Source organism: Microtus ochrogaster, chromosome 15, assembly GCF_000317375.1.
Source record: "Microtus ochrogaster isolate Prairie Vole_2 chromosome 15, MicOch1.0, whole genome shotgun sequence".
NCBI classification, from domain to species: Eukaryota; Metazoa; Chordata; class Mammalia; order Rodentia; family Cricetidae; genus Microtus; species Microtus ochrogaster.
The window spans coordinates 19917489-19944678 of record NC_022017.1 but is presented as its reverse complement, the minus strand read 5'-3'; the positions used below and the strand labels follow the sequence as shown (position 1 = coordinate 19944678).

The 27190-nt window shown below is 40.3% G+C and overlaps 1 protein-coding gene across 1 annotated transcript in view; it reads right to left on the bottom strand.

Annotated features, from left to right (window-relative positions):
- Slc2a13 (solute carrier family 2 member 13) overlaps window positions 1-27190 on the bottom strand; it is a 297270-nt gene that overhangs the window by 195008 nt on the left and 75072 nt on the right. The window contains exon 3 of the mRNA XM_005354317.3: window positions 18949-19157. Coding sequence (XP_005354374.1) covers window positions 18949-19157 — 209 coding nt within the window. The remainder of the gene's footprint in view (window positions 1-18948; window positions 19158-27190) is intronic.

The window sequence follows — 27190 nt, the reverse complement described above, 5'->3', positions numbered from 1 at the left end:
ACAAAATAACAGGTGGAAAGGAAGTCAAGAGAAACTACAAAACATTGATGAAAGAAATTGCAGACACGAAAGATGAAAGGCATCCAGGTTCATGAATTGCAAATTGTTCAAAATGCCCATACTTTTGAAAACAGATTTAAAGAAATCCCTACCAAAATTCCAAAAATGTCTTCAAAGAAACAGAAAAAAAAATATTGCTAAAAGTTAAATGGAATACAGAAGATCCCTGAATAGCTGAGGTGATTCTGGGTAAAAACCAATTACACTGGAGACTATCATACTACCAACTTCAAAACATGACGAACATATAATACTCAAAAGAGACACGGAGCCCCACGGAAGAGAGAAGGGAGCCCAAATGTTGATCAATAAATCCACATATCTACAACCAGCTGACTCTGGAGAGAAAGGGGGCTCCAAGAACTCACACTTGAGAAAAGATGGCCTTTTCATTTAGCAATGGTGGGAAATTAGACCTGAAGATGCAAAAGAATGAAAGAAGATCCCCATGTCTCAGCTTAAGAGGGTCCTACACAGCAGAAGTAACAGACTGCAGGGAGCATTTAAAGAAGAAAAGAGAATTCTTGCACACTGTATTTCTGACAAGGGATAAAAAGTATACTAGCCGTTCAGATGAATGACAGAAAAATAATAGAAAATGGCCAAATGATTTAAAGGAGAATTTCTCACAAAAAAAATATGGCCAAACAAGTATGTGTTTTTTTTTTTAAAAAAGGAGCTCAAAATCACTAGTCATAAGGAAAATGAAAATTATAGCCATAATGAAACATCACCTTGAACCTGTCAGAAGAGATAGAATTCACGCAGCTTCAAGCATAAAATAAATACTGGTAGAAATGTAATTTAGCACCCCACTATATAAAATTTCTTTTTAAAAAAGCTATAGCTAGAAGTTCCATAATACTCAGCCATTCCTTTATTAGGTATATTACCAAAAAAATGGCAATTTATGTAATGAGGAGACATCACCATTTTCATAGCTTTTGTAATAGAGTATTCATTGTCATAGCCAAATTATTAAATCAATCTCAGTATGAATAAAGAATGAATGACTATTTGACTCTGTATTTCCCTGATGACTAAGGATGCTGAACATTTCTCTTAAGTGTTGCCCCAGATGTTTATGTTTCATATTTTGAGAACTCTCTGTTTACATTGGCACCTTAGTTTGACTATTTGTTTTCTTGACGCCCAGTCAAGTTTTTTGGTTCTTTTTATATAGCTTAGATATCAACCCTGTATTGGATGCATACTTGGTCAAGATCTTTTCCCATTCTGCAAACTACCACTTCATCCAGATGGTGGTGTCCTTTGCCTTACAGGATCTTTTCAGTTTCATGAGGTCCCATTTGTTAATTATTGCTCTTAGGACCTGTGCTATTGGTTTCCTATGGGGCGAGGGACAGGGTGAGAGAGCAATGAAAGAGAGATCTTGACATAGAGAGATACTATGGGATCAGGGAGAAAGCTGGTGCTAGGGAAATTCCCAAGAATCCACACAATGACCCCAACTAAGACTCCTAGCAATAGTGGAAAGGCAACCTGAACTGGCCTTCCCCTGTAATCCGATTGGTGAATACCCCAACTATCATCTTAGAGCCTTTATCCAGCAACTGACAGAACCAGATTCAGAGATCCACAGCCAAGCATCAGGCTGAGCTCTGGGAATCCAGTCAAAGAGAGGAAAGAGGGATTATATGAACAAGGGAGGTCAAGATCATGATGGAAAAATCTACAGGGACAGCTGAACCAAGCTCGTGGAAACTCAGGAACTCTAGATCAGTAGCTGTGGAGTCCCCATGGGACCACACTAGGCCCTCCATATGTGGAAGACAGTGGTGATGCTTGGACTATCTCTGAGTCCAGGATCTATCCCTGGCAATAGGATTAGGATCTATCCGGGATACATGAGCTAGCTTACTGGAGCCTGAGCTCTGTGGTGGGATGCTATGATCAGCCTTAATGAAGTGGAGAGGGGCTTGGTCCTGCCCCAACTTAATGTGCCAGACTCTGTAGATTTCCCATGGGGGCCCTTATCCATCAGGAAGAGTGGGCTCGGGGTGAGGCAGGGGGTGGCAGGGAGAGGGGTCAGGGAGAACTGTGAATGCAATGTAAAATGAAATTTAAAAAAATAAATAAAATAAAAAAGAAAGTCTTGCCAATGAGTTCAAGACTACCCCCACACTTTCTGTTCTATCAGATTCAGTGTATCTGGTCTTATGTTGAGGTCTTTGATACACTGGGATTTAGTTTTGTGCAGGGTGAGAAGAATGGATCTATTTTTAATCTGCTACATGCAGCTATCCAGTTTGACCAGCACCATTTGTTAAAGATGCTGTCTTTTTTTCCAGTGTGAATTTCTGACTTCGTTGTCAAAAATCAGATGTTTATAAGATTCTGGACTTATGTTTGGATTTTCAACTCTATTCCATTGAAGAACACATCTGTTTATATATCAATACCATGCTGTCTTTATATTATAACTAGATAGTACAACTTGAGTCTAGGAATGGTAACACCCCCAACAGTTCTTCTACTATTCAGAATTGTTTTCGTACACTTGTTTTATGTGTGTGTGTGTGTGTTCCTGTGTAGCTGAAATTGTCCTTTCAATATCTGTGACGAAATGGATGACACCAAAGAAACATTATCTTCCAAACACAACAGGACAGATGTACATATGAATGCACACAGACAGCGACAGCATGCACAAGGCCTCCATAGGTCCAAGCCAGATTGGGTCCCAGTGCTCAGATGGAGAAGTAGATATGAGGCCCTATCCCTAGCCCAGAAGCTGTCTCCAATTGTCAACCAATCACAAATGAAAAATAAGTTTTCTGCAATGAAGTCTCACTGGGTATAGAAACCACACTTAAAGGTAGGTCTGAGGTCCAACAGTAGAAGGTCAACACAAAATGAACTCAATGGTATTTTTGAACTATCTTACCTTACATTGCTTTATTTTAGCCTTTTTTTTTACATTTCCGGTCTTTTGCTGGTATATTATGGTTTACAATTTTGTGTGTTATGGTATGTGCGTGTATCTGTGTGTGTGTGTGTGTGTGTGAATGTATGTTTCACATGCTTCTTTTCTGCTTGTTTTTTCTTTATTCTGGTTTATATGAGTTTTTATTTTCTTATTTGTTTTCTAGAAAGAAGACATGAAGTTGGAAGGGTGGGGAAGTGGGACAATGTAGAAGGAGATGAGGGTAATGAAACTATGTTCAGAATAAATTGCATAAAAATGTATTTTCAATATATAAAACCAACTCTGCTGTGGGAGAAGCTAAGTAAAAACAAAATCAACACAATAATTAATGACAAAGAAAAACATAATGATAGGTGATAGGCAGACAGACAGACATGAACACACACACACACACACACATACACACACACACACAAGAACACTAACCATGAAATAGAATGATACCCTGTCATTTGTAGCAATATTCCCAATCCTGTTAAAGAAAATAAGTCAGGTATAGAAAAGCAAATCCTCCATGGTCTTACCCAGCAGTGGGACCTAAATTAGCTGATCTCACCTAAGTGGAGAGTAGAACAGTAGTTAGGGCAGCTGGGAAAGAAAGCAAGAGAGATATTAGCAAAAGGGCTGGTTATCCGGTACAAAACTACAGCTACTACCGTTTTCAACTTGAATCATTGACTTGATAATGTCTACAGCCATCCAAGAGACAGGCTCTGGGTATTCTTCAGAAGGACTATCCTGATCAGGTTAACTGAGGTGGGAAAAGCCACCCTAAAAGTAGGTGACACTATGTCCTAGACTTGAGTCCTAGGGCTCATAAGCAGGAGAAAAATAGCTGAGCATGGCTCTCCTTCCTAGTTCTCTGCTTCCTGATTGCAGATGCAATGTGAACTCCAGCCTCTGCAATGTGAACTCCAGCCTCTGCAATGAGAACTTCAGCCTCAAGCTCCTGCCACCAGTAATTCATCACCACAATGGACCGCACACTCAAACTTTAAGGAACAATAAATCCTTCCTTCCCTAGGCTGCTTTTGTCATTTTGTTACAGCAACATGAGAAGCACAATACAATTATGTGAATAGATTAAATTTCAGGGTTCTCAAACAAGTGACTATAATTAATAACATTGTATTTGTTCCGTAACAGTGAGGAATGAATTTGAATGTTCAACACAAAGACATGATGTTTGAGAGGATGTACATAATAAACACCCTGATTTAACTACTGCACACTGTACACCTGGGTCATGCTATTACATTGAATCCTAGAAATATGCACAAATGTTACCTGTCAACCAAGTGGAAGAAGAAAATTAGTCTTTAGGGCTAGAGAGACGGTTGAGTTGGTAAAGTGTTCACTGTAAAAACACAAGGATTTCACCCATACTCCCAGAATCGAAATTAAAAAGCCAGGCTTGACGGTATACCCTAATAATCCCAGTGTAGCTTCCTAACCAGTTAGTCTGGCTCAACTGGCAATCTCAGACTACTAACAGACTCTGTAAAAAACAAAAAAAACAAAAACAAACAAACAAAAAAGGCCTGTGAAGTTAACAGCAAGATGGCTCAGCAGTAAATATCACCCATCCCCAAGCCTGAAAACTCAAGTTGAATACCCAAGACCCACATGGTGGAAGGAGAGAGAACTCATTCCCTCAAGATGTCCTCAAACATCCACATGTACACCATGATAATGTGCATGCTTACACAACACACACACACACACACACACACAGTAAATATAATAAAATTTTAAAAATGACAATAAAGTGACCATCATATAATGAGCAACACTTAAGGACCTATGAACTACACACACACACACACAAACACAAACACACACAAGCACACACACTCTCTGTCTCTCTCTCGCGCACGTGCGTACACACACACACAATGTAAATATAATAAAATTTTAAAAGTAACAATAAAGTGATCATCATATAATGAGCAACACGTAAGGACCTATGAACTACACACACACACACACACACACACACGCACACACACAAGCACACACTTACACTCTGTCTCTCTGTCTCTCTGTCTCTCTGTCTCTCGCATACATACACACACACACACACACACACACTACAAAAACCCTCAATTACAGCATTGTTTAAATGGTCAAACTGAGCCTGTTACATCATACATTTGAAGCCTCATCTCTTGAGCAAACCTCCTGGAGTGAACTGACTAAAATAAATTACTTCATGGGCAAAGACTTTAAAAGGGCACCTCTGCACATACATAAAATCAAAGACAAATCAGCACGGCTCAGCTTTATAAATGGGGCTCACATGAACATGTCTGCCGTAATTGTAGGTTAACTCCGTGCAACCCTGGGTTTCTCTCAACCCCTTAGTAGTCTTAATCTCAGCAAGTTAATCCAGCCTCTTTCAAAACTGAGAAATGTCTTGTTGCCCCAGTAAATACGACCTGTGAGCAATTTCTCTTAGACGCTAACATGATGCAGTCAACAGGAAACTGTTTTTTTATTAATAACCCATAATTTAGATACTACAAATTTCAGGGTTTTAAACATCTATGATAAATTCACAGAGGCCTTTCTATATCCACAAAGCTTTGCAGAATTTACTATTATGTAATCCAAAAATATTTTCATTACCCAAAGACATTCCCTTTCTTATCACCTTCCATTAAAATCCCGTATAAGTACTCATCTATATTTTGTTTTGTCTGGTGACCTGTTCTAGAGTCTTTATCAATACCATCAATTAACACGTGGCCTTCTTTGTTCTGGCCCCTTCCAGTCGGCACAATCCTTTCCTCAGTTCACCCGTGTGGCCATACGGTATCAGAACGGTCATTGCTTAGTTGTGTGCATCATGTCGCTTTATTCCTTAGCTGATGAACATGTATGTTGTCTGTGATTCTGTACAATGAGTAAAGCTGTTAGGAACATGCACAGGAACATTGTGTGTGATCATCTATCCTAATTTCTGTGGGTGTGAGTGTGGGAATGGGATGGGAAGATGTCAGATTGCTCTTCCCTGAACCTATCAAGTTGTCTCCCCAGCATGCTGTGTCTCCAGCAGCAGTTTCGGTAGCTTCAGTTCCTCCCCGTCCGCTGCAATACTTGTGCCTGTTAATTTTCCACTTGTTATGAATGAATTACATTCATTACAATTCTGAATCGCATTTCCTTACTGTGAATCAAAGCTCGGCATTTTTTTATGCGCTCCCTGGCTGCTTACTGTATCTTCTGTGGTTTTCCACACTAATCTAAATCCTTTGCCCACCTCTTTATACTGGATCCTTGGTCTACACACATTTTCATGAGCATTCATTATGCAGTTAAGACATAAAAGCTTTATCAGATAAGATTGTCAAATGGTGTCCTTCTGCAGGTTGTCTTTACACATTTTTGTTACTGTTCTTTGGCATAAGAACCATAACTTGATCAATTTCCATAGATCTGCCTTTTTCTTATCTGTCTTTTGCTATTACATGTTCACGAGATCATCAAATACTCTGTCTTATATATTGTTCTCTATTTTAAGACCTCCATGGTGTTAGCTCTTGCATACAGGTCTTTTTAAAGTTAATTTTGAGTATTATATATGAAGCAACATTAATTTTTACATGGTCTAATAGTTTTTCTGTTGCTCTGACAAACACCATAACCAAAAGCAACTTGGGGAGGGATCGGTTTATTTCATCTTATAGCCTATAGTCCATCATGAAGTCAGGACAGGAATCTGGAGGCAGGAACTGAAGCAGAGTTCACGGAAGAGTGCTACTTACTGGCTTGCCTCCATGGCTTGCTCAACCTGTTTTCTTACACAATGTGTCAGGCCCACCTGACAGATGAGGTACCACCCACAATTGACTGGGCCCTCCCATATCAAGAATCAATGGAGAAAAATGTCTCACAAGTTTGTCTCCAAGCCAATCTTTTGGAGACATTTCTCAATTGAAGTTTCATCTTCCCATATGAAAGGGGTTTAGATCAAGTTGATAAAGGCTTTGGAAATCAGTATGGCAATTTCTCAGAAAATTAGGAAACAATCTATCTCAAGACACAGTAATACTGCTGTTGGGTATATACCCAAAAGATGCTCAATCATACGACAAAGACATGTGCTCAACTATGTTCATAGCAGCATTATTTGTAATAACCCAAACCTGAAAACAACCTAGATGCCCACCAACCAAAGAATGGATAAAGAAAATATGATACATTTACACAATGGAGTACTACTCAGCAATAAAAAACAATGACATTGAAATTTGCATGCAAATGTATGGATCTAGTCGAAACCATTTTGAGTGAAGTAACCCAGACCCAGAAAGACAAATATAATATGTACTCACTTATAAGTGTCTTTTAGACATACATAAAACAAAGAAAAAACAGCCCACAATTCACAATACTGAGAACTGGACAACAAAAAGGACCCTAAGAGAGACATACATTAATCTACATAGGAAGGAGAAAAAGACAAGATCTCCTAAATAAATTGGGAGAATGAGGTTCATGGAAGAGGGAAGAAGGGGAGACGGGAAGAAGGGAGAGGAGCAGAGAAAAATGTATAACTCAATAAAAAAGGAAAAAGCAAACAGTGAAAATAAGGTTTCAAATACTGTGCCATAACATGAGTCTTTTTTTAACTTACACATAAGTTAAATAGACATACTTAAGGATCACAAGGGAAACATAACAAAACACCATGACCTAGGCAACTTACATAAGAAAGCATTTAATTTGGGGCTCACAATTCCAGAGGGTTGGAATCCATAACCATCATGGGTAGGGGAGCATGGCATCAGACAGTCAGACATTCATGGAGCTGGAGCAGTAGTTAAGAGCTTACATCTTGAGACAACCTACTTAAAGACACTAGGAATTGCTGCGAGATTTTGAATCCTCAAAGCTCATCCCCAGAGACACACCTCCTCCAACAAGGCCTCACCTCATAAGCCTTCCCAGAATAGTTCCACCAACTGCAGACAAAGCATTCAAATATATGAGCCTATGGAGTTCTCTCCCCATACAAACCAGCACTCACACAGATACGGATTGTAATGTGCATTTTATAATAATAGATAAACCCTAATTAATTTGTGAACAGTATTGTGAATTTAGATATTAACAAGACTTGCCTTTAAATAATTCTAACAGCCAGGTGTGGTGACACAGACCTTTAACCTCAGCACTTTGGAGGGATGGACTTCTGTGACTTTGAATGTGGTCAGGGCTACAGAAAAAATTCCAGGACAGCCAGGAGTATACCGTGAGATAGTGTCTCAAAAGTAAATCATTCTAGTAAATAATAAATCACAATAGATTTTATGTTTCACATTTGAGTTTCATTATAATGATAAGTAGTTGACCCCAGAAAATAAATTATTTACTTAAGTCCAACACATATTGGCAACTAAAAGGAAGTAACTTCCTATACCAGTAGCAAATGTTAAACTTAGAATTATAGTAAGATTCTAAGCACATTCCTCTCTATCCCTGAATAGGTCCTTCAGCAAACACTCATGGTGCACGCAGTCAGACCCCCTCCTCAGCAAGCAAGCGTCCTAAAGCTTCAGAGTGACCTAAATGGAAGTACTGGGTATGTTAAGAATTACAGCTCCTCCAAATCTCAGAAGTCAGTGAATATCTTCCTCCACTCCTCCAGCAGGCACAGAAAGCCAAAGGAATGTCTAAGTCTCTCAGCATGAAGCTGTGGGTGCAGGGTGGTAAGAATACATAAGTAGCACTAAATTGCCAGGGGAGGCAGGGAGATGCAAATCTTAATGCAGATAGAGGGGCTGGGGAACTTAGGTCATTGTGGACTAGAGAAAGGGGAGGCTTTTTGTCCTCTTATTCAGAAACAGAACCTTTCCTCAATCTGCACTGATTTTTCCTCCGTTGTTACCACCTCAGTGTCTTTCTCTCTTCTTTGACAAGTTCCTAATTAAACGAGATCTTTCTCCTTATTACAACATCATGAACAGGTAATTGGTAGGTAATTCATCTAGGTAATTGCCCAAGGCGAAAGAAGAAACACTGCTGTCCATGTAAGAACGAAGGGGTTAAGGAGATGTGACGGGTTGCCAACACTAGCATCAGATGATACCCAGTTTTTGCATCAGCATTTTGCTTCTCTTGGTTCCAACCAGATCAACTCTGATAGTGTGTTGTAGTAGGCCTGTGCAGACATGAGTTTCCCAGTCTTTGGTAGCGTAGCGTGCTTGATCTCCTAAACGGCTATCATTTCAATTACCCAGAGCCTTTTCTGCAAAAGCTACCCTACGGGCTCTCCTGTCGTTACACACTAGGTCACACTTACATATACTCACAGCGACGTAACTGCCATGTGCACCACAGCAAAGAAGACACACCCAAAAGTGAACATCATCTCTGGCCTTTTAAGAAAAAGTAATTCAGTAGCAACCATGAATTAGATATGAAAAACAATCTGAGTAAGCTGATGGACACATTTAATGTCTAACTAAGAGAAGGGGTTAGCTGTAGTCCATGAGTCAAATCTGGCACTATTCTTTATATAATCGTCATACAATTACATACATACACAGAAACACACACATTAACAGGTACAAATAAGCATTATGTGCTACTCGACAAACTATAGCCATCCTTTCATAGATTCTCTATATTGATTTTTGTGCTGTAATAGTCAAGAAAAGCAGCTACCTATGACACAGGTCGTATGGTCAAAAGAAAAGTACTTGCCCCTACAGGCAAAGTCAACCAAGTCCAAGAATGAAACATCAGAATCACAAGTTGCCCACAATGAATGGTCCTACCACAATTAAATCATTACAACAATCCTTTCAGTTAGCTCTTTTTTTCAGATGAAACCTAATTTTTCCAGTTCGTACAGTTACAACTTTGGGCAACACATTAATAATGCCATTATATACTAAAAGAAACATTTATGTACATCCATTTCAGTTTAAAAGAATGTTAGACATGAAGGCAGTACTAATTCAACTCATCGAGCTATTAAAACCAAGACCGTGGAGATGGGAAGGGCATGTTGGGAAGGTTCTGGGGGAACAGAAGCAGGGTGGGTATGATTCGGGAAACATTATATAAACGAGTTATAGTACTTCAGTGGTATGCAAAGTTCTTAGCACACAGGAAACTACTACAATGTCATTATTCTCAAATTTAATAAAAAATTTTATAGTCATCACAGTCAGACATTTCCTTTGTAGGGTTCTTGGGTCTGAACCATTTTATGATTTATGCTGGCTTTCTTCCACACCACACAATTCCCCCTCCATGAGCACCAAGAGGGACTGATATCTTTCTTCTTTCTTAGTCTGCTGAGAAGACGGGAACAAACTTGAGAAGTCAAAGGCAGACTGTAAAGTCAACATGTGTGAAGAAGAGTGTACCCTGTGTATTTGCAAACCCTGAAAGTCTGGAGGAAACTCAATGGAGAGGAAGATTCCAAAAGCAGCAGGCAGACAATGGCATCTATAATGCCAGAGACTTAACCCCCCAGCCCCAATAATAGAAAGGGCAGAAAGAGGAGACAGATGGAAAATACTACTAAAGGAGATGCAACTGAGCAGGATTGTTCTGTCAGCTGACATGGCCAATCGCTGCCTTGTTCGACTTCTGTTTCTTACAGCTGCTTGGGGTCCTTCCTTATCGAAAAGAAAACCCCGAAGGAATCTGGTGCATTCTAAGCTCCTTCAATTCGCGATTTTATTTTTCTTTCTGTACTTACATATAGCAAGAGATGTAGGCTCTGGAGACGGGGAGGGAGTGGGGCTCAGGTCCACCCCTAATTTCTTAACATAGCATAAGGCATCATCTCTAATTTTCAGGATTTTTTTGAGAATTGTAGACAGAGGGGAAAATGTGTGTGGCACTTACAGAAGTAGGCAATGAGTAAACAGCAGCAGTTACTACCAGTTCACTACTAGAACATCTCAGAAGCCTCACCCTTTCTGGGGAGTGGATGGAGGTGGTGGATGGGGGTGGAGGAAGGGCGGAGCAGGAGGAGTGGGAGGGGGATAGCTATGTAAAATGAGAAAAGATTATATTTAAAATTTTCTTAATAAAAATAGATAATGAACGTGAAGATAGTTCTACAAATGCCTTAGTTAGCAAAGCTTGGCTTTGACAGATGTGGTGGTATACACCTATAACCTGGCTCTAAAGAGGCTGAGGCAGGACCACATGATCTTGAGGAAAGCTTGGGCTATAAAGGAAGACCCTATCTCAAAATAAAAGGCGTGACAATAATAGTACTAATGATAGCAATGGTAACAACATAAGTTTATTTGAAATTATCTGGGGTTCATCACACATTCCTGAAAAATAATAATTCTATCTAGTTCTCTAAAATGAAGAGTTTTGGGGTTATTTTGTCTAAGAGATGTGCAGAGGAAGCCATTTTCCAAAGCACTTTTGAAAACAGTCTCTGTAGCAGTTGATTATAATTTTAGCTTTGTAAACCTAATTTTCCCCTCATCCTGGCATGCGTATACCTCATTTTTGAACACTTCAAGGAATATGGGCACGGGTAAACAACCGAAGTGAAGCATCCATGATGAGGTTCCCAGTGGGATCCAGACTGCAGATGTTGCTCCTGGAGATCCAGAGCTAAGGAGACTTGTGAAGTATGATCAGAGTGGGAAAACAGATGGCGTGTGAGTTCCTGGATCCAAAATACAAACTGAATTTAAAGTAGGAAGGAAGAAATGATCTCCTCCTCTTCTTCTGAAACATTTGATCACGTCTGACGGGGAAGAACAGCTGGATTTCCCGAGATGGTGCAGGAGGTGCCAATTACAGGCACTGAAACCTGGTGGCTGTGGAAAGAGTTTAGTGTTCCTCTTCATATGTGTGTGCGTGTGTGTGTCTGTGCAAGTATATATATGTATGTATATACACATATATCATATACATACACACACATATATGTATACATGTGTGTGCAATATATTATAGATATCTAATTTACAAAGGAGACTATTAGCTGTACAGAATGGATTCAAGCTAACCGGTAAAGGAATTGCCCTGAAGCAGAGCTCATTTGAAATGCCTGTCCTCTGGGGATCACCTCTTCTTTGGTTTAAATGCAGACAATTTAAAAACAGTGTGCACCTACCTCACTGTGAATTGATATGCGCATGGGGGTGGGTGGTTGACACTAAGCTCTTTTAGCATGGATTTCCTTCTTAGACGATTTAGATTTACATATGGCGTGGCAAGAAAACAGAAACACACAGTACTTGTGCATTACCTATCCACACACTGAAACTCTAAATTTCAACACATCTGAAGAGAAGTGGCTTGGGAGGTCTACAGGTAATCCGAAAGAATTCCTTCTACAGGTGTGTGGGTCGAAACCTTCTGCTGCTCTTCTTCCCACAGAACAGGGGAGTCAATCACATTTTAATGTAAAACTAAGAACGATTCCCTTCTTTGAAAAACCCTTGGGGGGGTTTAGAAAACCAATGCAATATTTATTTAAAGCAGCGCTGAATGAAGCAGCCTCTTAAGTCAGTCACCATGACTAAGAAAGCCAGTTTGCTAAGAACTCCCTCCATTGCCCCAGGTCCTTCAGTGGCAGGACAACGGTGACCTTCCTTCTGTTTCAGTACATGTTTTACCGTGACGGGTGCATGTGACAGCCAAAGGGCTTTGACAGTTCAGCGAATATTGCGACAATATCTAGAATTTTAGATACAGAACTGTCATCACTTCCAATATGCAGAAAGTCATGGGTCACCTTCCAAAGACACTGTCAACATCTGTTGCAATTTATGTAATGTAGGCAACCTATGACCATTTTGCAGGGAGGGACACTTTCCTCTTGGGGAAGCAGATGACAACTGCAAGCAGCCTTTCACCAGAAGGTCATCATTCAAGATTGGATTTCTAAAGAAGCAACAAAAGAATTTCTATCCAGCTATGATATTGGGCCTCCCTACGAATGCCTCTCTGTAAAATCTGAATTGCTAAAATGGCCATGCACCACATCAATTCGCTGAAAAAGAAAATGATTTACAGGAAGACTTATGACCTAACTGCTAAATTACTAGAGAAAAAGAGAGTGAGAGAGAGATGCAGCCGCCTGCTCCTAACACAATAATCATGACCCCAAAAAGCTGGAGAGAAATCCAAATGACCACATGGGGAGATGCAGAATAAATGGGCCTTTATATCACATTCTTTCCAGGCGAGAGACGAACTCCCCCACCAAATGCAAAACACACAGCCAACACTGACCACTTCAGTGAGTTCACAAACTGATAAAAATCTTGTTGACTTAAATATTTTGGTGGTAAGCTGGACATGACATTACTTGATTCCCTAGTACATAATAGGTAAACCTGAATCATCTTTCAACCTGGAGGAGTGCCCTGAGGGGCTTCTTCACATGGACACTTATACTAATTAAGGCTTTGGCTCAGTAGTATAGTACTTAGCTAGCTTGGATGAGGCTTTTAGCTCCATCTCCAGCCATGTAAGTAAATAAATAAATAGATGAACAGATCAATAAATGTGAAGACATATTTATTAAATATATAAATACATTAAGCTGACATATTTACTTATATTAATATTTTACTGTTCAAAGTACAAGGCTCATTTTCTGGCTTGTATTCTTCTATTTGACAGGTTTGTTTTGGAAGTATCTAGGATCTAGATGAGCTACATCATCTTAGTTGTAAAAGAAAAAATTGTATATTTATTTTATTATGAGGGCCTTACTTCACATTCTGAAGACTGACCCTATGTCACAAGTGATTCCACTGCGCTATTAACAGTGCACTCTTCCCTGCCCGAAGGTCTCCAGTGGCTGCTACCTTGACTCTCTCCTCTGTCCAGCACTGCAGATTCCCAACAACCACCTTGCTCTATACCTGTGGTCTTTCTGCCTATAATAGTGTGTCCATCACACTTTGTTGTTTCCATAGAATGGAAACCTTTCCTTATGCCCATCCCTTGTGCCTGCTCTGATCCCACATTGGTATCCACTATCACTCAGTGTGGAAAAACAGAGAGACACTCTTTTTTGTGAAACCCTCTATATGTCCATGGGGCCCCCGCCGCAGGGCACAGGGGCCACTGTCATCACAGAATGGCACTGGTGGCCTCTGCGTTCCTTCACCCGCTCCCAGGAATACACTTCTCATCCTCCAGTAAATGACACAGACACGGAATTCAGAAAGTCAGCGGAGCCCCATCAACAAGGGGGCAGATGGCATTCAACACTCAAAACTCTTCCTCAAAACTGCCTTCCAGATAGTTAAGCAAGTGAAGGCACTTGCCACCAACCTGGGCAACCTGAGATTGATCCTTGGGACAAACATGGTAGAAAAGGAGAACTGATTTCCACTTGTCCTCTGACCTACACAAACAGACACATAGACACACACACACACATACACACACTAAAATAAATACATAAATAAATGTCATTTTTTAGAAGATTGCCTTCTAAAGAAAAGATTATGATCGTTCCTTGTTACAGAGCAAAGGCGCACTTCTACTTTCTTGCACTCTGTAAAGTATAAGAACGCCACTGATACCGTATTCCCAATACCCTGATGAACACATCTACCCAAACAAGAAACTCCAACTCTTTATGTCTGGGATGCATAGACTTGGGGTGATAAGTACACAAATCCATTTAAAAGGTATTGTTGGTCTTTAAAATAATGCACTTAAAATATCAAATAAAATTTTAAATTACAAAATAGAATGAAAACTTCTGTTAATTTTCAAAGTCAAATAGACAAGTTCAAATCTTAGTCTACCATCACTACTTGAAACAATTGCCTCGGTCTCTCCAAAGCTACTGTCTAGGTTGTATATTTAACTCACAACTTGGTACATATCTATGCAATGAAAAAAAAACTAGGAAAACAAATCATAAGTGATATGCAACATGAATCACGTGCTAATTCTTGACAACAGATTTGTGTTATTTGTGCTCAGATTTGCTTTGGACTTTCAATGCAATCATCGTATCTCTACTAATTCAGAAGTGATACAAAGTCATCTGGGATAGAGTCAGATCCTCACAGAGTGTCTGAAAACTCAGCTACACTTTAGAACAATCATCAATCTGGTTCATCTAATGATGCAGATGGCCAGGTCACTCTCTTTTCCAAATGAACATCATCAGAGGCTTGCCTCAACTATCTGCCCTAATGTAGCACCCTTTCAGGGCCTCAATCAGTAGCTCAGTAGTGTTGATTTCCCATAAACAACTACATAATTTGCAGGTAAACAGTTGCTGTTTTCTTTCTCATTTGAACCTACAGGATAGACAGACAATAATCTCGTGTTTTGTCTACTGGCACACCTGCCCTCCACTGCCATGCAGTAAAACCCTTTGAATTGAAGTTGACTTCATAGTATTTTCTAATCAACAGAGTGCATTCTCCAGACACCTCTAGCACTCTGAGTAATTCAGATCTTAGAGCTCTCAGAAACCGGTCCTCTTTTATATATCATTGTCTTTCCAAGATACCTTTGGAGTACAGGCCTGGCATGGAGCCAGGGATAGATTTTCATCTTCCTGTATCCCTATCCAGGTGGCTTTCCAAACCAAGCTGTCATTTCCTCTGACTTTGCTCTCTTGTTCCTATAGGATGTGGAAACCCTGTTGAACACACGGGGAAATCCAGCTCTCTGCTTCTTTTCACAGAAACTACCTTTCCTGTTGTAATTCTACCAAATATAATGGAGAAGTGACCCAAGACACTGAACCCTGTGATGGAAGTTGACCTGTTCTATCATGTGGAGGAGAGAGGAGACTCCGCTATAATCCAGTCCTATTCCTTAGTGACCTGGAAGCCCAGCTACGCTGCCAATGCAGTAAACACAGATTCTGTGTAGTCATGACAACAACGAGTTTTAACCTGGAGGGAATGTTTTCTGTTCTGGTCTCATCACACGTTCACAATATGAATGAGTGCAATGAACAGCACCTACACATACTTTTCTCAAAGAAGTTCCACTTCTGGTTTAGGAAAAGTCTTTTTCTAGAGAGGCTGAATATTGGACACTCAAGCCAATGTCTTCTTGTGTGAGGTACATGATCTACCGTTGTGCTATAACAGTTGTTCTCACCTTCCTAATGCTGCGACCCTTTAATTCGGTTCCTTGTGTTGTGGTGATGCTCAACCATAAAATTATTTTGTTTCCATTTCACAACTGTATTTTCTACTCTTATGAGTTGTAATGTGAATATCTGTGTTTACTGTTGGTCTTCGGCGACTCCTATGAAAGGGTCATTTGGTCCCCAGAAGGGGTCACAACCCACAGGTTGAGAACCAGTGTGCTAATATAGTGGAACTTGACTATTGGAAAGCTCATTTATGATGGTCTTAGGAACTGAGGCAGTGCTCATTAGAGAAAGTACAGCTGTGAAGTAGCAATGAAAAAAAGTTATGGTTAGGAGTTCCTACGACAATTGGAAGTATGTGTTTTCTGATGGTCTTGACCCATAGGTTGAGAACCACTGACCTAAAGGTTAGGTTTAAACTCAAATGATCAAGAAAAGAAATATTTATGTGTATGTATATATGTATGTGTGTATGCACATACATACATGCATACACAAACACACAAATAGGAGAATGAGATGGAATCAAGCCTAAACATAAAAATAAACTGAGCTACCAGGTATCATGTAAACTAAGCTCCCATGTCCAAAGAAATATTTCCTCTTTAAAAAAAAAAAGGTGCCTCATCATCTCCCTAACCTCTTAAAACATCTGGTTTGTTTGTCTTCCAGCAAGCTGTCCCCTACGACCCACAGCTTCCTAGCTTGATTCATAGTTCACACTTCACATCCACAGGTTCCATGGACAGATGAATGGGTCATGCCCCAACACATTGATTCATCATCTCTGTGCAAGGACATTTCTATTACCTTCAAGTTAGCCGTTATTACCCCTGTCTATCTAGACTTTTGCTCTTGACTGTGGAGAGATAACATGTATTGTATACATTCAAGGGATACTTGTGATGTTTCTCTGCACATGTGCACTGGGCTGAACTTTTAGATTAAGCAATATGGCAGTACATCACACACTGCAAATCCAGACACTTTCAAAATTTGGAAGATTCAAACATGAAATAAGCCTCAGTAGATTATATTGCAATATGTTTTTTAAAAAATCTTTCCAAATATACATCTAAAGCAATGATGGGAGATGATAGAACATTTTTTATTTATTATCCCCAAAGGATGCCCTCTTTGGCTTCCAAAAATCGGTGACAAAAACAGAAGCGCATGTAGATAACTTCGGTCATAGGGACTCAAGCTTCTGCAGAGTCCCCTTGGTTAGACATTCCCAGCAGTCACAAAACTGTCACATGTCGGTGTGCACTGTCAGCAAATGCACAGCTCAAGGAGAGATATTTGTAAGCAATCAAAAATGAAGCAATGTGCAAGTTGGGCATGATGACACACACCTACATTCCCAGAACTTAGGAAGTATAGGCAGGAAGATCAAGAGTTCAAGGTCAGCATAAAGAGTGAGTTCAACATCATCCCAAGCTAAATAATGAGCTCTAGGCCATTGTGGGCTGCATAAAATCCAATCTCAAGAAAACAAAAAAACAAAACAAAACTGGACCAAAAATTTTTTAAGAGATTTGTGCTCAATAGTTTATAGTAAAAATCAGCAACGATTTTGCTTCTGGAAGAGTTTTTATTAATTAATAAATATATAAATTCTACACAGCATGTAATTTAATATTCCCTAACACTTTGTTTCCCACTCCAATCACACAGAATTAGCACATAGGTTTTAAGTGTACTGATTATTCAAAAGAAAGCCTCATATTTCATTTGAGGCACTACTACAGGGAGAATTCAGACTAGAAAAAGAAAAAAAATAAGTTATTTCTAATTTAAGTAGACATGTTTATATAGTCCTTTTAAAAATGGACATGATATTGAACACATTTAAAGGAGATTCATTTTGTGAGAAAATCTCCTTGTTTTGCACTGAGGTGTTTCTTTAGCGATACCAGCCAAACACACAACAGATGTTAGCTAAGTGCTCAAAAAGAAATCCAGCTGTAGCCGGGGCTCTGGTCTGAGCAAGAAGACAGCAGCAGCAGGTGACCGTGCTTCAGTACAGACACAGGTAAATGACAGCACACTCATTTCTGCCAGTGCAGAAACTGGATGCTGTGGGAAGAAAGTAACCATCAGTTCTACTAAAAATGGGAGCAAAGGATTTGATGATACCTTGTTTGACAAATACCAGCACCTTCACAGGAACGTCTGCCATTTTCTCAGGAATGGAAACTAACATTTGTGCCCATATGAACTATCAACTATTGCAGAACGAAACCAAAGTTGAGACCTTTTAAATACAAAACTGAAACCAGTATGTTGGGCATGCTAATTGTTGTTGCTCTAAAATGTGTCCCAATTACCTTTATTCTATTGTTTTTATTATTTTTAATCAATTGTTATATTATTTTAAAAGCTGAACATATTTTTTTTGTTGTTTGCTGATAGGCACAAAGCCATGCTAAGTAATGCTCAGACAATTTAATTTCTTTTTTTTTTTTCATTTTGTATTTCTTTATGAAGACTCTAGGGTACAAGCAATTTCCTAACTTTGAACACTTACAGAAGCTGCCCATAGTCCTTGACTAGTGGTACATTCTTCCGTCTTCACAGTTAGTCGTATGCTCACCCCCTCTTACTCCTTTACTTTGTCCTTGATACTTTTTTTTTTTTAGTGATGGGAATAGAACTCAGGGTTTTGTATGTGTTGAACAACTCCTTTTCCCCTCAGCCACATCCCCAGCTTTCCTTTGCTACTTTTTAAAAGTGCTTTTGTATTGTTTTAGATAGTCTTACTATGTCACTTGGACTCTGTAGACCAGGCTAGCCTTAATCTAAACAGAGCACAGTGAAGTTCTCCGTCTCATGCAGCGGGACATGCACGTACCTGCGCCAGCTTCCTTTTCCTCCTCCTCGATGCTGTTTCTGATGCTGTCATACTCCTCATCGATAGTCTGATTGCCACGCATCTGAGACAAGATTCTGCGGGCCTTCTGAGTCTGTCCTTTCTGAATGAGCCACCGAGGGCTTTCGGGCAAAAAGAGAAATCCAAGAAACTGTATAACAGCTGGAATTGCTGCAAGTCCCAACATGTACCTGCAATAAGAAACACGCCAACACTGTGAAATTGTTCTGAGAGCGCTGTGTACGCATTCGCTGTGGAGCCTAACAGCCCACAGTATACATTTACCATGGGGACTAACAGCACCGAGTGCTCACTCCTTCAACAAGGAATGTAAATAAATGATATATGGACTTCCCAGAGTCTCAAAGCACTGAGTCCACACTCACCAGAGAATCTCAAAGGGTTGAGCCCATATATAAACACTGTACTGAGTACATAGATACCAGACCTTTTCTTTGGGGCCACCAACTAGCTCCCAAATCATAACATGGAGACTGTTAGTTATAAATGCTCAACCTAGCTTAGGCTCGTTTCTGCTACCTCTCTTAACTTAAATTAACCTAGTTCTCTTTATTTACCTCTTGCCTTGAGACTTTTTACCTTCTTTCTGTATATCTTACTTTCACTGCTTCTCAAGAAGCTGGTGGCTGCGGCCTGGCTTCTTGCCCCCAGCATGTTCCTCTCATTCTCCCTGTTCTCCTCTTTCATTCTTCTCAAGCCTAGATTTCTCCTTCTGTTCATTCTCTCTCTACTGGCCAGTCCTGTCTGTCCTCTCTCCTACCTAGCTATTGGTCACTCAGCTCTTTATCAGACCAATCGGGTGCCTTAGGCAGGCAAGGTGAAGCAAATACAACACGTCTTTACGTTATTACAAAGGCAGCATAAACAAATGTAACATACATTTACACAGTTCAATATTCTGTTGCAGCATAAACAAAGGGAACACATTGTTGCCTAGTTAAAACAATATTCCACAACATACATATTTACACAAGAGTCTAACAGAATTGAATACACACTCACCAGAATCCAACAGAACTGGGCACACACTGACCTCAGTCTAACAGTGTTGAATTCTCTTTCACCACGGAGCCTAACAGTACTGGTGTATACTCACTTACCACAGAGTCCAAAACACCTTGTGTGCTTCTTAGAGTCTGCTATAACTGAGTGCACACTCATCATAGTGAGTGCGTACTTCTTGGCTTCTAACAGCACTGTGTACACACTCACCATGGAGCCTAAGAGCACAGAGGGCACGTTCTTTCACCAGAGGGTCTAAAATCACAGATTCTTCACTCCCAAGATTCTAACAGAACTGTGTGCACATCATAGCATCCAATGACACTGTATGCATAGTCATTCATCAAAGTCTAAAAACAGTGACCCCCCCCCCCGCAACATCTAACAGCACTAAGTGCACAATTGCCAGAGTCTAACAGCTCTGAGTGCACACTCACTCACCAGTGTAAAAAGATGGTACATTCCTCACAGCCTATAGGACTGAGTGCACACTCCCCAGACTCTAACAGCAGGGCACACTTACCTCTAAGCCTCAGAGCACTGCGTCCACACTCATTCCAGAGTCTAACAGCAATGACTGCACACTTATTTAGCAGAGCCTATAATCACTGTGTGAGCACTTTCTAGACCAGTGGTTCTCAACCTTCCTAATGCTGTGACCCTTTAATACAGCTCCTCGTGTGTGGTGACCCCCAACCATAAAATTATTTTCATTGCTACTTTGTAACTGTGATTTTGCTACTGTTATGAATCATAATGTAAATATTTTGGACTTAGAGGTGTGCCAAAGGGGAGGCAACCCTAGGTTGAAGATTGCTACTCTAGAGTCTAGCAACACTAAGTACACACAGGCCACAAAGTCCAACAGCTCTGAGTATATACTCATTACAGAATTTGGTGTTTGTGTGGGACACAGCAATATGTAATAATTAATCAGATTTTATTCACTGAAAGAGAAATGTTATTTTATGCTGTACTGAAATTGAAAATGAAAAAAGTCTAATAATTTCTTTCATTATAATTTTGCAGTGATAGACAAATGCCATAGTTTATATTTCCATATTCTAAATCAAACAAATCATGCAAAGCACCATGATAGCCCACCATATATATGTGTAATACTAATATACACCACAGAACGATGGTTTCCAATACCTCTGTGTCTCCTGCCGATACAAATTCCATGTGTTATTCCAAGGCAGGTAAAAATGGAGCTGCTGTGGTCTGGGTAAGTGTCTCCTAAAAGCTCAATGCTGATGGCTTCTTTGCAGGCTATGTTGCTATTGGGAGAGGACTATCCTCTAAGAAGTGGGGGATGGTGGGGGGAATTTCGTTGACTGGGGAAGTCTCTCAAAGGGTTTATTTGAACCACAGACCTTTCCTCTCTTCTTTGGCCTCCTAGCACCCATGAGGTGATCAAGTCTCTTCACACTGAACTGCCACCATGATGTCCTACCTTGACACAAAATCCTTGAACCCAAATATTCCTTTCCTCCTGAAGAGTGAAATGTCTAGGGTCTGCTGTTGTCACAAGGGCAGAGAGCTAACATGGGACTCAGAGTTCTCTAATATGATGCATACTTTGCATGAGATTAAGTACCTGCAATTGCTTCTTCTGTGTTATGTTAAGTTTTTGTTTTGTTCTGCTTTATTGTCTGAATATAGTCCTGCTATATGTAGCCTTGACTGGCTTACAACTTGTAGTCTCCCCCCCTCTCTCTCTTAAGAGCTAGGATCACAGAGATACCTACTATGCCTTGCAATAAATTATTTCTTAATAGTTATTTCTGCTCTTTGAATAATTGCTTTTTTTTAAAGTAATTTCTCTATTTCATTTTGCCGTGAGGCATCGAGTTCACCATGATTAAAAAGTAAATGGCTTACAGCAGAGAAAACAGAGGCAGAAACAAATAATTGTAGCCAAATGGCTAAAAACAGAAAGAAATTATTTGTCTATCATTTTCTTTCAAGTGTCTACTCTTAGTGGCTGGTAAAATGATAAACAGCACATAAGCATGTAGTTAAAACATCAAAGAAGGAATAAATATTGTAGCCTGAGTTCAGGTGCCCATGTCAAGTCCTCTCCAGAAAGGCCTCTTAATAACCCTAACTAGAGGAGCTGGCTTAGCTAAACTCCCAGATCTCTACAAGTGGAATTTCCATAAATATAGGACACCTTTGGATATCCCGAGGATATGGATCCCACGCACACGCTCCAAGGCAGAGTGTCAGAAACCCAGTCCATGCTCAGAAGCAGCCCTAACCACCCCATTTACAGCTGGAAGGGCCCCTGGTTTGATGTGCATTGCATAAATAATCTACTTTTAAAGTCACACTAACCCTAGAGTAAAGCAATTTAAAGACTCCCAGAGATAAAGCTTATGATATAAGGCACTTCTTTCTATGCAATTGTGTTTTAGTTCTAAAAACAAAAGAGGAAAAATAAAATCATGACTTGGATGTTAAAATACCACTTATTATAAACTGCAAATAAACATATAGGTAGAACCAGAAAAAAGTAAGAGAGTGAAACAAACAAAGTATTTATGAATGAGTGATGGAACAGATGGTGACTTTCCTGCCTATGTTGTATAATTATATCAACCATTCAGAGTGTGAACAAAGTATTTATGAATGAGGGATGTGGTAGACAATATAGACTTTACTGCCTTTGTTGTGCGACTATACCAACACTTGCTCCCTCTGTGCAGTTCACAGAGGATATTTTTTTAAATCACAATTTAGATATGCTCCTCCACCTCATCTCTGTCATCTTAATTTTCACACTCACTCCCTAGCTGATTACCCCATGAAGCACCTTGAACATAGATGGCATCTTGTAAGTATGCTATGAACTGAAAGGCCAACAGCTATGCACCGAAACCTTTGTGTGGTTACACAGAAGGCAACTCTCTTTAGACTCATGTAGCAGTATTTCTGGTAGCAAGTCTTCTAGACCATTTAGCTCTGCAAACTTCCTTGCCCAGTACCCTTCCTGAACAAACCACTGTCACTCTAGATACGATCAGATCCTCTCTCTTCAAGCAAGGGTCTTCAGATGAGAACAAGGGAGATTAACTCAGAAAAAAAATAAAATATTTGTTTGGTTACTTCTTAAGATGTTAATATATATGATGAAATTTCTTATTTAAATGAGCATTTTATTTCTGTGAATGAATAGGAGTTATGGCTTTTCTTAAAGAATTTAGAGGAACTATTGGGCCAGAGGAGTAGTGCAGAGCTCTTGACCAGTAAGGCCCCCGGTTCAATTCCTCAGTATCAAAAACAACTAATAAGCAATAATAAAAATAATACTATATACTATCAATTACTAAAATGAGCAGACTTTTTTTACCTTCTAGTATATATTAAATATATTGGGTTAAGGGTTAAATAAGATTCACCCTGTAGATGAAAACTTTCCTATTTCATTTTCTGTCCTTTAAACGATTAAAGACATGCAAAAGTAAAAACAGAACTTGTATCCTTTTCAGATGCAAAAAATGTACACACAACTCTCTGTACTTTGGTACTTGCTATTAAACCCCAGAGCATAATGTTTTATAAACTTGAAAGAAACAAAAGAGAAGAGAAGAAAGATAATAAAAAAAAATTCAAACTTAATATTAACCCATGCATAAGTCAGTTCTGGAAGCCAGAATGGACCCAGAGTCCTTTGCAACAGGACATTCCGAGAACCTAGATATGAAACTCTTTAAGCCTGTACTGCACATTCACAGCTTTGTAGAAACCCACTGCACAGGGTGGGTGAGTATCTGGGATATATAAACAGCAAGAACGGACTGGATTCTATTTCATACTATGGTTCTATTCAGTGTCACCCTAAACATGTAGGTCAGCAGCTGGCTGTGCTACTGGGTGGTGACGAAACCTTCAGGAGGCAGAGAAGTTCTGGAGGCGTGGCTGGAGGACCTTGTCTTTTCATCAGGCAAATAGGTTAGGTCCTAGAAGCCTTTGAAAGAGCTGCTTCCTGTCTCTTTCTCATTTGCCAAGAGGCCAGCGTCTGTACCTGTCACGTCACTACATGACTCCAACCATCCCTTTCTGTCCCATTCCATGCCAGGTGATCATGAACTGAGATCTCCAAACCCATTTCTCCTTTTAAGTGAATTAGCTCAGGCATTTTGTTAGCAAAACTGGAGGCTGGTTAACATAGTTCAGGTGCACTAACCACAAGACTCCCCTGGTCAAGTTACTAGCTGCACACACAGGGCCATGTCCTGTTACCTCGTACTGCTGGAAGAAGTATGTGATAAGCAGTTCCTCGTTCACTTACCAAAGTGGACGCTTAGCCAGAGTATTTCCCCGCCTTGGGGTGCCTAACCTTGTGAGCAATCAATCCCACATAGATCTATTATAGCCATACCCCCTCCTAATCTCCACCGGGAATACCTATCCAATATCTTTCTCTGCGGTAAAATTATTCTTCTGAAGATATACATACTGGCGAGTAGGGAGGATTGCTGCTTTGCTGATGAAAAAGTCAACCTAAGATGAAGCAGAGAGCCACACACTTAGCTAAGTTGTATCAAAGGGTGTTCATCTTCCAAATCCACAAAAACTAGGGATCAGATGAGTGACAAGAAGTCCTATGATAGGGCTGGAGAGATGGCTCAGTGGTTAAGAGCATTGCCTGCTCTACCAAAGGTCCTGAGTTCAATTCCCAGCAACCACATGGTGGCTCACAACCATCTGTAAGAGGTCTGGTGCCCCCTTCTGGCCTGCAGACATACACAGACAGAATATTGTATACATAATAAATAAATTAATAAATAAATAAATAAATAAATAAATAAATAAATAAATAAATAAATATTTTAAAAAAGTCCTATGATAAAAACTAAGCTAGGCAACCCCTAGTGACCAGGCTATCTCATTAGCATAAGCTACAGCAAGGGTTCTGGATCCAGGATTCACGTGTGAATCCCCCAGGGGGCAGTTTAAATACACCAGTGGCTAAGCCCCACCTTTCCTCGGGATTGTGATTAATTGGTCTGGGCTCTGAGCCCAGAGAATTCTATTTCATTAAAAGCTCTCCCGGTGGTGCTAATGTGCAGTTGAGGCCAAGAACCACAGATCTAAACATTTTAAAATCCCAGCGGTAAAAATGAACAACAAACACCCGCGATCTCAAGGAAAAAACATTTATCTTTAGGAAGTAAAGAGGTACCACAGGCTGATAAGAGAAAAACTGCCTGACTCTAGAAAAAGAAAATGGGAGCACTGAGGAGTTTTGAAACTTCAAAATACCCTTAGTGTTATGGCAAGATAGCTTTTAAAATACACCGACCTAGACGATAGCTGGGTCTCAGCTATGGTCCCACCACCACCTGCCTACTAGGAAATGAAGTCTGGAGTTAAGACCCGCCAGGATGATGCGATACTTCCAGATGTTGTCAGCCCAAATAGAACAAGCCCTTCTCACTCAGAGTAAACTCATTTCTCAGTTCCAAAGGACTGATTCTCTGAGAATCCTACATCCTTCGCTGCTGGGCCCCAGCGGCCTCTCAGGGATCAGATGTGCCCCAGTTGCGACCATCTTACAGGCCCTTCACCGAACTACACCATTGCTTCAAGGGCATCACACTGCTCCTACCTGTGCAGCTCCAGAATCTTCTGACAGGAGGCCATTTAAGGCACAGGATTCTGCAGTCCACAGTACTAGGCCATGAAGTAGGCCATGGTGGGTTCATGAACATGATTCATAGCCTTTGTCTTTCCCAAATACACGAAAATCTACTTGAATGTCCATGCGCAACTGGCTCACAGAACACTGTACAACAGCAATAGGAGCTAACAAAGGACACCAGCTATGTGCCGAGCACTGTTCAAAAGACTCCAAGATGCAGGACACCTACCATCTTCATAACAATCCCAGGACTGCCACTACCAACCTCACTTTACAGATCCGAATATACAGGAGACCCACTATTTTCATAGCAATCCTAGGACTGCTATGACTAACCTCACTTTCCAGATCTGAAACACCAAGGAAAACCATAGCTAGGAAGGGGTAAAAGATACAAATGAAATCCAGGCAGTCTGGCCCCTAGATGGAATACTATGAGCCAACCGATAATACATTTTCATTAATCACTTAGTAATTAGTCATGCTGAACTCATTAAAAAATTGCATTCATTTACTTCAACTTCAGGTTTAAAGAATTCCAAGAATTCACTCACACCTATGCACCTAAAACCCTGAAGCAAAGACAGAAAGTGGAGAGTGGCGAGCATTCTGAATTATCCTCTGCACACTGTGTGACAATGGCCCCCATCGGGCTGGGTAACTGCAAGCCAGCAGGAACAGAGCAGCTAGCCACAAACGAGACCACATTATTCTATCAGCATCCCTCTGGACTAAACTGGAAGCTCCGGAAGGGATCACCATAGCACGGACAGCCACCAGTTCAAAGAAGCTTTGTTTCTTTGACACAGGGTCTCCCTCGGCAGCTCAAGCAGGCCTCAAATTGGCAATCTCCTGCTTCAGCCTCCAGAAATGTCCCTTTAAATTACATAGGAAATGATAGAAATAACAACAATTTTTTTTTTCTGAAAGTAAAAATCATTGGGAGAAAAACAAAGTTACACAGGACAGACATGATAGATCAAAAGCTGTTTTAAATTTGTATTTTATTTTGCAACCTGAGTCTAGCGAAATTCTCCCCCAGCCTCAGCCTTTCAGAGCGAATTGTATATAGAGCTACATTGTACGTTCACAATCTAATTCTCTTCCTCCTTTCCTCTTTTGTCTTTCCACCACTCAAATAATGTGGAAAAATGGTTGTGATCACTTGCAATAGAACTCCATACAATGTACGTACATACATATTGCTAAGTCAGGAGTGTAACCCCAGCTCCTGGCATACATCCCAGCTCCCTGGCCTGGGAGCTGCATTGGTCTGGACTCCAAATCCCAGCATGCCACGTCCTGACCCCTCCCTGGGGAGGGTCAGGACCACTCCCACAGGGTATTTAAGTGGGTTCCCAGAGGAGGAACATGTGGTTCTGGGTTTGCATGTGCTCCCCGCTTTCCTGTCTCCCCGCCAAGCGCTCAGCCACTCGAGAGCGCTGTATTTAATAAAACAATGGGCATTTTAATTTGGTTTAATTTGTTCTAATTGGATTTCTTTGCATTGGCAGAGCGGCTTGTCTTAGTACTTTTTCCTAACACACACAC